Raw genomic sequence first — 14,308 nt, forward strand, 5'->3', positions numbered from 1 at the left:
ACTCAATCTGACTGAGCTATCTCTTACGCTAAAAAATCCACTACATGTCACTGTTTCTTTAAAACAGTCTGCCTTTTTAGGTAATATTCAGAAATTTTCTGACAGTGGTGCTAGCAGCAAGCCAAACGATCACAGGGTCATCAGATTATTTCTGAATCATCCTCAATATAAAAAACAACTGTTGACATATCTTGCTTTGGAAAGCATATTTAAATAGTGGCTAAAAAAAAAACCAAACTGAGGAGCACACAGATTTCCTCAGTGAACTAATTTTACAACACACATCCAAGTTAGCCGCAAACAGACAGACAGCACTGCATACAAAGAGTCATCAGTACACAAACCTGCTCACACACAAACGAAATGAGTCTCGAAAATGACTGGACTAATTCTTTATTTAATTTAAAGGCACAATTTGTTATCGAGTGTAAACAAAATGGTCGAACCACCACCGAAATTAAAAACACAGGATTGGAGCGTGCAATCACATTAACTGACAACTTTTTGATACACACATTAACACGAGAAAACAACAACTAAGTCTAAATGATTCTGCTGCTGAAGATTCCTTTACAGTAAATGAAGCAAATTTAATGAGTTAACAGGATCCCGTTCTTACACGTATATCTACAGTAAACTAATCCAAATTAACATTATGTTAATTATTGATTTCTTTCCCCAAAATACCAATCACAACTACTGACAGACATGACCGTCAGCAGCCAACAGTGTTGAGGTGTTTTGCCTTTAGGAAAAGCTTTTTTTTTTAAAAAAAAAACAAACAACAAAACTGCTACTTGAGCCAAAATGTTGGAAGCTGATATTCAACTGCTTCTGAGTGAAAATCAGTGTACTATAATGGTTTGCATGGTGAGTTCAACTTAATTAAATTTTTCAAATAGCTTTTAGTTTGCTGTTTTTAAGCTACTGTGAGTAAAAAAAATTACCTGAAAATATCTATTTTTTTTTTTAAAAAAATGTAAAAATCTAAAACAAACAAGAGAATATCCCTCCAAAAATGCAGAAAATTTAAAAATATTTGTATTTTTTTTTCCTGTAACATAATTTAAAACAAATAATTACAATGATTATAAATAAAGTTTTCTGGACATTTTTCTCAAGTTTTATGATACTTTCTGAAATTATTTGCCCTTTTTGAAAAAGCTAATTTTCTTTGTCATCTTTTACTAATTTTTAGCAATTGGTGGGACATTTCTTGACAAGTTGTGTAAAGCTTTTTCCTCATATTTTTGAAAGAAATAATTTGCTCTGGTTTTAAAGGGTTAAACAGCTTGTAAAAATGCAAAAACACATGAAGAAGGCAGTGAGCAACTTAAGAACATATAGCCCCAAAAAAATGTGAAATTAGCAAAAAGATACAAGAAAATTACCTGAAAATATGCAAATAAACAGAAAAAAACAAAAGTCAAAAAAACAAACAAAACCAAAACAAAACAAGAGAAAGACCTGAAAAAGGTCCAGACAAGTTGTGCCAAGCTTTTTCCCTGTATTTTTAAAAGAAATCAAACCAATTTGCTCCTGGTTTAAAGGGTTAAATAGCTTGTAAAAAGGCAACAGCAAAAGAAAAGTGATGTTGAACCAGGTTTTAAAGGGTTAAGTTACTTCATGAATGAGAGGAAACATCGCAGTTGTACTGATGGGTTAGTGGAAATGTCTATCATTAAGACTATAACAATATCAGGTAAACGTTTTTTTGTATTGTGTTTGTTGATTGGAAAATATTAAAATCTTGTGCCAAGACTCACAGAACTGATTGAATATAAACATTAAAATATCCCTCACATATAAAAGAAAAGCACAGTTCTTTACTAACTCCACCTTAAAGGCCAACACAAAGATGCACGTGAGAAGACATTTTTCTCTCATCAGAAAACATAACTAAACTTAATGCAAAGTAGAAAACAAAGACATATTGTTCAGTTGGTGATTTCTAGCAGCTTTAGACAGGAGTCCCTTTCAAATTGCAGTTTGAAGCCTTTTGAAAAGATGCTAAACACAACAACATATTAAAGTCTTGCTCCACTGTACACTCATTTTATATTTAACAGAAGGGAAATGCAGGCACTCTTATAATGTAAAAAACATGAAAAATGAGGAGGAATTACATGAAAAAACCTTTACTCATTTGAAATTCTGGCATATCCGCTGTGATATTAACGCTATTCTGCTAAATATTGTAAATATTCTAATTTTTGCAAACATTAACAATTCATTACTGAATATTAATCACACTGCCTGCATGCTCTCGTGCACAGATACTGAAACCGAAAACTGTTGATCAAAACATTAATCCTCAGTGCTACTAGTGGTCCAAAATGCCTTTAAGAGAGAGATCTTGAAAATGAAGCTAACTTTCATCAACACTGGACAAATCATTTCAGACGTTTAGGAAATTTAGTTTCCATCAAACCCAAAAATGAGATTCTTCCCTCTGAACCAAACCTAAAACCTTAGTGAAATTTCTGAAGAAAGACAACCACTGTCAGAAATGAGCATTTTACCCTTGAAATCAGTCAGTCTGATGACTTTTTCTCCATATTTCTTGTCTATATCATGCAGTAAATATTGTGAGCTATCAGCACAGGCAACAACAAAAGCGTGATGGTTAAAGGAAACTGACAGGAACAGAAAGAAGTAATTGAGCAGCTTTGTAAACAATCAAAAACACCATAATCTAAACTCAAACTTGCCATCTTTCTCCGGATTCCTACACATTCACTTATTTGTGGCGGCCTGCCACGATTAAAACAGCTGCCGCCACGTACTAATTTTAAATATTTAGAGCTAGGCCTAGGGTTCCCACACATTTTCAAGTACAAAACGTTTTCATGACTTTTCAAGAAACCATAATACTTTTGTTTTTGCCCCACTTGCCCAGCGTTTTTCAAAAATATACTCACATCCTCTCTTCACACATAACTTAACTTATACAGGAGAGATGGAATGCGGGAAAAACATTAAGAAATGTGTGTGAAGGTAAACAAAACATTGACGTGCACACACATCAATGCATATTAGAGCTACGCTACATCGACAGCAACAGAAAATACATTTGCGGGTAAGTTTCATTATGCAGAAACCTATCCGTAGAAGATTACTGTAACAATATCATTACATACTGCAAAATTCCATGACTTTTCCAAAACTTTCAATAACTTTTCCATGAATTTTCCAAGCTTGGAAAATATGATTTTGAAATTCTACGACTTTTCCAGGTTTTCTATGACTGTGGGAACCCTATGGACTGTTCATTAGGAGTGCTATTAGGATATATGTATGTATGTATGTGTATATATATATATAATGTTCGGTTATTGATTGCACCACACTGTCGGAGCGCAGAGTGTACTCTGGACACAGACGGAGCAGCAGAAAACCAGGTACAGTTAATGTAAAACTTGACTGTTCATCAACCCCATGACTCAAACTCCTGCATGTCATTAAGACTGCCTGAGAGACTCCAAAGCTGACCCAATGCACGAGGAGAAAATTAATAAGAACACAGTAAACAAGTTCACAATTTTGACTCTGATTTGATGCACATTTCTCATGTGTAAAATGCAGTCAAATAAATGTCCCATTTTTTGCATCCCAGTTTTGGTTTGGACTCAGCGTGGAACAGCTTGGTGTGTTAAGGTGGAAACTATATCCATAAACTGCATAAAAATAATTAACAACCACCATAAAGGTCACTAAGGGTGTGGTGGTACTGGCGGGGAATCAATACAGCATAGTATCATGATATACTGCATGGCAATATTGCATCGTTAAACAGATACAAGTATGGATTTTTTGAATATATGATTTCATAATATATAATTAATATTACAAATACAAATTAAACATTTGGTAGCCGACTAGAAAAATAAAATAATTAATTTTTTCCATCCACAAGGTACGTTTTGCTACAGTAAAAATGACTAAATTGAGATGAACACACTGAAAACTTCATCTTTTTGGATAAAACAGATGTAGACAAAGTTTTCCTTTAGGGACATAATTAGTAGTTGCAAAAAAAGAGGAAATAAATCATAATAAAATGCAATATATGTTATCACAATACTTAACAGATTGCAACATCTTTTAAATCCCCAAAATAGTCTGAACAAAATTTTAACCCCTAAAGGTTACCTATTTGTTTTGTGGACTGCTATTTTGGCTGCTGCCAGCTTGTTTTTTTTTAAAATTAGAAATGACTTTATTTGGAAACTATTTTTGTACCAGACTGTAAACATGTTTATTTCTGCTGATAAGTTGGGTAGTTTAACATGGAGGTCTATGTGGATTGACTCGTTTTGAAGCCAGCCTCTAGTGGCCATTAGAGGAACTGTAGTTTTGGCACTTCTGCGAGGGCTTCGTCTTTCAGTTCTGGAGATACTACCACTAAGTTTTTTCAGCCTTGCTTCCAGTCTCTGTGCTAAACTGGGTTTAGCATGACTCCGTCCTTTGTCTCCTGTGGACACAGTGCAGATGACATTGATCTTATAATCTGACTACGCATAAAAAGGCAAAGAAGTGAATCTCCCAAAAAACACCATCCACCGCCTGGATGTTTTGTCCGACTCCATTTTCAGTGATTGACCGTACCGTACGGCTCTGACATCATCACTATGCTGGTTGTGAGTTTTTAAACCACTGCTGGGGGGGACACCGTCCTATAGTGAGACAAAAAGTCCCTCATAAATACACAAAAGACAGTAAGTTTAAAAATACTAAGCATGTGAATGTCCTCATCCTTTCAGGAAGTGACACTCTTCACAGTGATTGGCTGGTCAGACCCACAGCACGAGGGACTGACTGAGATGTTCAAGGAGGGACACTGTGATGCCGTGTGATTCACAGCAGTGAACATTCAAATGTTTGTGTGATAGTAACCGCTCCTGGCTGTTGGACAGGTGAACCTCAGCTGGGGTTCACAGCGAGGTCAGATCCTGGACCTCCAGCAACATGGCGTCCTGCTCGGTCCTCAGCTGGTCTCGGACCTGCAGGCGACCCACCAGGTCTGAGTTCAGGTCTGATGGGGACAGATGACATATCACAAGTTAATGCAAGTTAATGCCAGGTTTTTTACAGGTGTGGTACATCTGAGAAATAAAGGTGGTCACATTTTTTTTAACATTTTGCCTGCACACGCGACCATAAATCTGCAGAGAGCAACTTGAACATTTTCATTATTTTAACCGCGGCACCTTATATCTATTACATTTATGCACAAAGAGCGAGTAGTGTATAAGGTGAGGACAGCACATCCAAGGTTCCCTGAGTAAATTGGTGTAATTTCTTTCAGAAACATGGGGAAAAAAAGCAATGAGCAACTTAGTAAGAAAGGCTCCACAAAGTGCAAGACATTATTGGATTTCGAAAAAAAAAATTAAAGCTAGAGGTAAATACCTAGGGTAAAAAAAAAGAAAAAAGCTAAGGAACAACTATATTTATTATGATGATAATAACATATTTAAAATTGTGTTAAACATCAATTGTGTTGTTTCATTTTTTCCAGGTTATTTCCTCTCTTTCTTTTTTTTCTTTCAAATTTTCAGGTCATTTTCGTGTACTTTTATTCATTTCTTGCTATATTTTCTTATTTAAAGAAATAAAGCAAATTTTGCTCAGGCTTCAAAGGATTAAGGTAGGTTGGATTTTTTTTAACTGGGAATTAAATATGAGACCAATTTTACATGGGGGAACAGGCTATGAGCAACTTGTTAAGAAACGTTCCACAAATTGCAACAAATTAGTAGAATTAGTAGATTTAGAAAATTATTTTTTAAAAAGCTGGATGTCTAGGGAAAAAAAACACAAAAGCCAGGGAGAAGCTATATTTATAAGTATCATAATTTTTTAATTTTATTATTTTCTTTTTTAAAATTATGAATTGACCAGAATTTGTGTTATTTTTAAGCACTTTTTTGTTTGTTTTTTAACTTTTTTTGTTTTTAGTAATTAATTTACCTTGGATGGTCTGGCTGAGGGACGAACACAGAGCCTTCAGGTCCTTAATGCTGAAGTTCTGTAGATCACTGCGCTCCACGTGTCTCCTCTGGACCACAGGAGCGCTGCGAGCTGCAGCCTGAGAGGAGGAGAGGAGGGGATACGAGGAGGGCAAGAGGAGAGGGAGGAGAAAAAACTGCATTAAACTATACATTTGGCAGTATTTGGTAGTAACAGGCTGATCTCTCACCAGAGCTTTGTGGTCTGTTCTCAGTCGGTCTCGCAGGCTCCTCAGAGTGTTTCGGAAGCCTCTGGATTTGGGTTTCTCCGGCTTGGCAGGAGGTGGAGGATTCTTATGGACCTGAACTGTCCCTCTCTGTATCCGCAGGGACGGACAATAGGGTGGGCAGGACATAAAAACAGAACAAACACATCAAATGATAAGAAAAGGATGTGGTTATGTTTGGATTTCACTTAACCCTTAGCTTTAATGTTAAACACACTCATATCGCTCTGCGCACAAAATGCACTTTTCAAAATAAACAAATAACATACAAACATTTTAACCAACACCAGTCCTAATCAGAAATTTCAAATATTCATTAATTTTCAGAATTTTAACCCTTTAAATGCCATGTTTTTGTCATGATGCCATTATGTTTTTCGATGAAAAAACAAAAAAAAAGAAGTATTTTCAATATACTGCATGCAAAGCAGTTTTTTTTAACTTATCACAGTCTGGGATATATTAATGATTAGCAGCAACATTGACTGTGACAGTGCACTTAGTGGAAACAGCATGTCAGCACACAATGAAGAATGAAAAGTGCATAATATGCACCAAACAGTCCCTAAGGGTTAACTGTCTTTTTCATTTTCTGCTCATGTCATTAATCTAACTGTTGTGTTGTGTAGTTGGGGACTCGGGTTCAGGTTAGTTACCCGTGTGCTGCTGCTGCTCTCCTTCTTGCTGACATCTCCCTCCTTCTCGTCCTCCTCCTCCTCGCTCTCGCTGTTGTTGATGAAGCACAGCTGAAGATTCATCTGAGTCTGCAGGCTGGAGGACACACAGCAGTCACACACACAAACAAACTTGTGCTGGACTGATACTCGGGGTCATTTAGGGACCCGTTTGACTGATGGAGCAGTGTGTGTGTGTGTGTGTGTGTGTGTGTGTGTGTGTGTGTGTGTGTGTGTGTGTGTGTGTGTGTGTGTGTGTGTGTGTGTGTGTGTGTGTGTGTGTGTGTGAGGGGGGGGTGAAACTCACACTCCCATTACCAAACATTAACTCACATGAGGTAAAGTGCTGAGAAAGAGAAGCTCTGGGGCTTCAGATGCAGTAAACACAGTGACACCTGATGGCCAGTCAAACTCACAGCAGCCCTTCAGCATCTGTCTTTAATGGTTTTAGTCTCATATGAGTGTGCTTAAAGTTCAACAAGCCTGCGTGATATTATTAAATCTTTCATAGTTACATCCAGAAGTGCAGCATTAGATGTACATGTCACTGTTCCATACGTTGTTGTGAAATAATTAGCCCTATGAAACCTGAAAAAACTTAAAATGTTGGGTGAAGACATAAGTGTCTTTGCAAAATGTGTCCCACAAATTGGAAAAAATTAGTAAAAAACGATAAAAGAAAAAAACCTTAAAATTATTATATGTTTCTTAAAGTGAGAATAAAAATCAATAGGAAAAAATGTCCAAAAAACTATATTCATAATTGTTACAAATATATATTTAAAATTAATTTAAAATTATTCTTTCAAATATATTTCAAAATTATTTTACAGAGAAAAATATACAGATTTTTTTTCCTTCTATTTTTCAGCAACTTTTTTAGCTCATTTCTTGTTTGTTTCTTTTCTATTTTTAGCCTATTTTCAGATAATTTTGTAACTGTTTACTAATTTCTTGCTAATTTTTTGTCCGTGTCTTGCTGAGTTGCTCATTGCCTTTTCTCTGTGTTTTTGCAAGAAATCCAAACTAACTAGCTTAAGTTTCGAAGGCTTAATAAATACACTGAAATGCTGAGATTTTAAATATTTTCGGTATCCTTCCTCTAGTGAAACAACCAAAGTTCTATGGACAGATTTGGGCGTTTGGCTGCGAGATGAAACACACCAAATCCCAATGACATCACACACTTGACACCACGCTCATGAGTAATAGGTTACAGAGTCTTATGAGGGGTGTGTGTGTGTGTGTGTGTGTGTGTGTGTGTGTGTGTGTGTGTACCGGGAGGTGAGCGCCAGCACGTGGCTGTTGCAGGCGTCGTCTCCGTCCTCCCAGCTCTCCGCTCTCCTCCCTCTCTCCTCCATCCAGCTGAGAGGAGCTTTGCCTCGCTCCAGACCGGCTCCGCTCTGGGCACCACAGAGAGCAGCAAAGGGTTAAAATGACGGCTGTTAGCTGCTGTGGTCTCTTTAGCATGACTGTACAGACAGAGCCTGCTGACTGTGTTTGACTGAGGTTAGCTTCCGTGCGTCACACCTGATAATAACGTGGGCCACGATAAGGCTTTGACTCTTATCACTGAACGCCTTTAAACTGCAGATTCTGCTTTCAATTTTCACAACACTCTTATTTTTAGCTTCAAACTGCTTAGTTTGGCTTTTATTTAAACTTTACCGTTTATTTATTGACTATTCATTTATGCATTTTAGTCTGTTTTACAAGCTGGCTGACCAAAGGAAGTAGCTACTTTGTAAAAGTCCAGACGATGCCGTCCAAACCTGAGAGCCTGCAGGTTCAGAGCGCATGGTTTTATTAAAGAAATACAAAATACAGCCGTTTAAGTTGGAGGCTCCTTTTACAAACGTTTTTAAAACATTATTTGACATTTCTTGTGGGCATATCCACAAGGCATGTCAAATACTTTTGGCTTTAGGAAAAAAAAGGCCTACAACTTGAAATGTCTGTATTTTTTAGTTATATAATAAAACATGTTTTCCAGGCCTGGAAAAGTCACAAAACTAGAAAAAAATATTGAAAGTTTTGGAAAAATAATTAATAATAATAATGGAAATTTGTTGTAAATGGTGAATTTATTCTCTGTAACTGACGACGTCAAATAGCTTTACTATACATGACAACATTTGAAAAAAATCTGGTTGTTTTTGTTTATTTATTAATCTTGATTTTGAGATTTCGAGACTTCTTGATTTTCTGCCCTTGTTCTCTTCCTTCATGTGTCCACAAGGGGTTTCAAATAATGTTTTAAAAACTTGAGAATTTAGGAAAAGGGACCCACAACTTGAAATGGCTGAATTTTGTATTTATTTAATAAAACATGTTTTCCAGGCCTGGAAAAGTCACAAAACTAGGAATAATTAATGGATATTTGTTATAAACTCCTTGTTTTTGTTTATTTGTTAATTACAAAAGTTTCTTGTTTTTTCCCGACATTGTCTTTCCTCATGTACACTCAGAAAAATGATTATTGGCCCTAATAAAAAAATAGCTACATTTTTGAATAAAATGTAACTAAATGAAATCAAATCAAAAGTTAATTTATAATAATAGCGAAACACATAAATATGCTTTGTATAAACTCAATTAAAACAACTGGAGTAAACTCTATATGATCAGATTTCTTTATTGATTGCTTTATATAAAAGACTGCATTAATTTAATTTAATCTGACTATGTTACTTAATTTATTCAAGTTGTCTCAACCTGATGATAAACTATTGCATTAAATGCGATATTTTTCCTTTAACTAATGTAATGATACATTATAAATGTACATCTAATTCAATGACTTACAGTGAACGTTTTTGGAGGAATTATTTTTTGAGTGCATGCACGAAGGAAGAGATGGAACGTGAGGAGAAAGTATTTCATGATGTACAAAGAAACAAAAACAACCAAAATGTTGTCACGTCGATGCATATTAAAGCTACGTTACGTCATCAGCTACAGAAAACAAATCCATCGTTTACAACAAATGTTCATGATTTTTCCAAAACTTTCAATGATTTTTCATACTTTTTAGACTTTTTCAGGCTTGGGAATATGTGTTTTGAAACTCCATGAGTTTTCAAGATTTTCCATGACCGTGGGAACCTTTTTCCATAATGACTGACTGTTTCTCTCCCCTCAGGGTAAACAGAGTTTTCACTCAACTAAAAAGTCACTTCAAAGTACTTTGTTAAATAACTGAGACGGTAAAAGTGAGCGTCCTCAGGACTAAACGTCCCCCTTTCCCAGACCACCACCACTGACCTTTGCCCTCTTCTCCTTATTCTCCTCCTCCTGCTTCTCCAGCTCAGCGATGCGCAGGCTCAGCGCCTCCCAGTGCATGATGGGAAGGCCCAGGTTGTCCTCGCCGTAGCCTTCCTGCCAGGACAGCGCGGCGCCCTCTGAATCTTCGTCCTCCTCCTCCTCGTCAATGTCGGCATCTTCATCGCTCCTCCTGTCATCCTCTGCCTCGTTGCTCTCCTTTTCCTCTCGCTGCTGCCGCTGTCGCTCTTTCTCTCCCTCCATCTCTGGAAGCAGAAGTAAACATGTTCAGATCTTAAATATTTCAGCATTGCAATGATGTCAAGTGAGAAAATAAAATAAAGAAAACTACTTAGAGCGCCGACTATGTGGCGTCTCTTCATAAATACTCAACCCTAAAACTGCATGTGAATGTTAAACTGATGAGCGGGTAGCACCTTGCATGGTAGCCTTGGCCATCAGTACATGGATGTGCGTGTGAATGTGGCAGGAAATGTGAAGTGCTTTGCGTGGCTAGAAAGGCGCTCTACAAAAGGGGTCGACCAATATCGGTTTTTCAGAGCCGATACCGATTATTAGTAGTTAATGAGCACCATAACTGATATTTGTTGTGTCAAAAGCTTCTCTGATCAGATATAATAAACATATATTCAAGTATGGACAACTGCAGCTCATTGAGTTTATTTACTTTTTGTTTCTCATCAATTTCATTTAATTATTCATCAAGTTTGTGTTAGTATTTATCAAGTTTACTTTATCGTTCATCAAGAGTACAAGATTTTCTACAACAGGAACCGATATGCATTCACAAAAAAAATGAAAATCTTTCTGTCAATATTTAGACTTTGGAATATAACAAACTTTCAAAAACTTTCAGCATCATACACTGAAAGTTCCCAGTGACTGTTTTTTTTTTTTTTTTAATAAAGTTTAAGTTTAATAAAGGTTTTACAAAGTAAAACACTTTCTTTGCACTTCGTAATAATTAATTTTATCAGCAACCATTAAAATAAAACACTGATACAGATAATCAGCAAAATGCCAAATATCAGCCTCAATAATCGTCCAGGACGATAATCTGTCGACCCCCGCTCTACAAATGCAAGTCCATTTACCAATTATGTGCCATGTGCATGTGTGTTAGGGTTGTCACGATACTGGAATGTTTAATGTTGAAACAATACCATGAAAAATATCAATATTCTACACCATTTTCGGTACTATGTTGAAAAGCTGACATAGAGGGTACACAATTGAATATTTCTATTAAAAGTTAAATATGGCAAGGCTATAAAATGATAGCTTGGTAGCAGAGAACAGCAGGATGACAGTACTAAAAATTACCAATGAAAGAGAAAATGTTTCAAATATTCACAATCCATATGTATTGATAAATCCTTATTTTTGACAACTCTAATGTATGGATATTTCATATACGTTTAGCCTATGTAATAAAATAACAACAAAGTGAGTAAGTCTTCAGATATTTAGTATTTACTGTAGTTATAGTACTAAGATGTTTAATAGAAATGGAGCAGGGTAAAATTCACTTTTTCTTATGGAAACATAATGGATTAAAAGTATACATTTAATTTAAGAAATGGTAATGAAGGTAAATATTTCATTTAGGTAATGTAATAACGTAAAAGTGTACATTTTATTTAGGAAATGTAACGGAATAAATGTAAATATTTCAATTAGGAAATGTAACGGGGTAAAAGTGAAACTTAACAGGATTATAAAAACTCAGTTAAAGCACAGATACCCGCCCCAAAAAAAGAAATACTTAAGCAGGAAACTCTGACATTACACCACTGAAAGACAAATAGTTAACATTAGTCTAGAAAAAGGGAAAAACGTTGTTTCTGGTTCGGCGTGGTGGTGGTTAGGGGCCCTGGTCTCATGCCCTCAGTGGTTTTATGAAGCTTACGGCCCTGCCTAAAATCAAAGTTTGACTCGCCAGCGTGTGTTTGAAACTGTTGGACCTGAGAGTTTTTGGCGGGTTTGTTTCAGTCTGAATGTATCACACCGAACTGCAACTAGTTGTTCAAAAAGTCACTTACCACTTTCTTCAGGTCAGAAACCAGCTCCGGAGCTCGCGTTGTCGCGGAAATAGTTGAGAGTTTTTTGCCACATAACAGTCAGCTCGACTCCTTCTTCAACTCCTCCTAGTTATCTTCCCCCTTCCCTTTCTTCCCATCAGGAGTTTACTCCCTCTGTCCTCAAAGAAGTGGAAAATATGTCCACAAGATCCGTCCAAATGTCCTTCGTCTCAGTCTGCGCACTTACTGACACCGTGTCATGGCGGCGTTATCTTTTTGGGCTGTTATCACGCCAGATATTCGTTTACTCACGGCTCAAACATACAAACAAAAGACACAAACTTGAGGAATTTCACGCGAAGGAAAAAGTTAGTGATTCAGGATTTCAACTTTGGGACTTCCTGTCAGTGCCTTCAAAATAAAAGCTTTATTGTCCTCTCGCTAGCATGCTGCTAACAAATTAGCCTTAATATTTTGGTCTTATTTTCTACCTTTAGCTTTTACTGTTTCTGCTGTTACTGTTAAAGAAATTAAACAAAATAAAACAAAAACTTTCTGTCTAACTTCCTATCAATGTGCTGTTGTAATATACAGTGTAGCATACAATGTGACAATGTAAGGAACTGTTCTTTATTTAGGCTATCTAAGTAGGAGGGTGGCAGGGGTGTGACTGTTTACCCCCACGACCCTTCTTTTTCCTTGACCATAATTCACAGTTTCTGGCCATGATAAATTGTGTAATTTTGAAGATTTAAATAAAAATAAAAAGATGCTTTTCATGCTTACTTGCAGATTTTAAGGATCTGTGGGTATTTAATATAAACAGGCCTACAAAATACAACCATTTTAAAGGTGAATGGCCCTCCCCTAAACAAAATAACTAACATAATGATACAAATAATGACTACCATGACATAACATAACATAACATAACATAACATAACATAACATAACATAACATAACATAACATAACATGACATAACATGAGTGCTTAAAAATGTATTTGAAGTGCCTCCCCCGTTGTGCACCACCCCCTCTCCTCTCAAAAATAAAGAACAGTCCCTAACAAAGTTGACTTCAATGTAAGGAGGAGGATGAGAGGGAGCTCTAATGGTTATACATTTCTATAATAATAATATTTATTTATTTATCTTATTTTTATCTTTATGTTTCTTTTTATTTTTTTACACTACATTGCCATAAAATGTTTCTGATTTGTGAAATTTTCTGGTGGATGTGCTATCACCTAATAATAAAACTACTCAAATCAAAGACAAGTTATGTTAATTAGTAACGTCCTCACATACTGGTAGACTACATTCAGTTTGGAAAAGGGGGAACAAATATGGTCATATTGGATTGTCTAAGGAAGAATTCATGTCGATTTTTTCAGTAACTTAGGTGAATTGATTATTGTCGTATTGGACTCAGTGGACAAGTGAAAAAACAGTTTTTAAAATATGCATATGCAGACTACACATAAAGTAACAGACAAAAGATGCATACACTCTCAGGTCTGCACTCACACACATTTTAAAGGGCGCCTTCTGCTCTTTTCAGTCTTCTCTGTTTGACCCTCAGTGTGTTTCCTGTTGAAGAGATCTCAGCTGTGGCAGCTTGACGCAGTGAGCAGAGGAGGTGGAGGTGTCTTGTTTCACTCAGTCCTTCTATTCTGTCCAGATTCAAATGTGTGGGTGAGCGGTTAGTGGGCTGATGTGATGGGAATAATGACACACATAGGGATCCAGATCTCTACATTAAAAAAAATCAGGGTCAGAGTTTCAATACTGTGTATATAGTATGGCTAAGATAATGTAAGAGCGGTAGAGTAAGGGAATGCTTAAAATTACTGTGGTTCTTTCCCAACAAGTTCTTACATGATGGTGAAATATGGCACACACCGCAAGCCAGAGCCGTGTCATCTATAGGGGGGGCATGTCCCCGAATTAAGCCCAAAGTTTGAGAAATACTAAGCATATGACTGGAGAAAGGATACTTTAAATATACTGAATGAATTATGTGACAGTTTGTGAACACGTTTTGATATAATTTTGCTGTATTTGAATGCGGCCCACTATGACTCCAATTCATC

The 14,308-nt window shown here is 36.4% G+C and overlaps 1 protein-coding gene across 1 annotated transcript; it reads right to left on the bottom strand.

Annotated features, from left to right (window-relative positions):
* Positions 1 to 377: 377 nt before the first annotated feature.
* Positions 378 to 12,599, bottom strand: LOC121962161 (schwannomin-interacting protein 1). Its single transcript, XM_042512365.2, has 7 exons — positions 12,237 to 12,599; positions 10,177 to 10,439; positions 8,191 to 8,315; positions 6,895 to 7,009; positions 6,203 to 6,328; positions 5,974 to 6,091; positions 378 to 5,035 (listed from the first exon to the last, which is right to left on the bottom strand). Exons 2-7 carry the CDS (start codon positions 10,435 to 10,437, stop codon positions 4,935 to 4,937), a joined length of 846 nt encoding a protein of 281 aa, XP_042368299.1. The 5' UTR covers positions 10,438 to 10,439; positions 12,237 to 12,599; the 3' UTR covers positions 378 to 4,934.
* Between the last annotated feature and the right edge of the window lie 1,709 nt (positions 12,600 to 14,308).

Source organism: Plectropomus leopardus, chromosome 23 (genome assembly GCF_026936395.1).
Source record: "Plectropomus leopardus strain MGB_pleo_1.0 chromosome 23, ASM2693639v1, whole genome shotgun sequence".
NCBI classification, from domain to species: domain Eukaryota; kingdom Metazoa; phylum Chordata; class Actinopteri; order Perciformes; family Serranidae; genus Plectropomus; species Plectropomus leopardus.

Bases quoted from the DNA above. Each gene is read 5' to 3' on its own strand.
- LOC121962161 (XM_042512365.2), bottom strand. From the start codon at position 10,437: ATGGAGGGAGAGAAAGAGCGACAGCGGCAGCAGCGAGAGGAAAAGGAG. The intron at 8,316-10,176 runs GTCAGTGGTGGT...TGTGGTGCCCAG, and splicing joins ATAAGGAGAAGAGGGCAAAG to AGCGGAGCCGGTCTGGAGCG. The intron at 5,036-5,973 runs GTAAATTAATTA...TGTCCCCATCAG, and splicing joins CCTCAGCCAGACCATCCAAG to ACCTGAACTCAGACCTGGTG.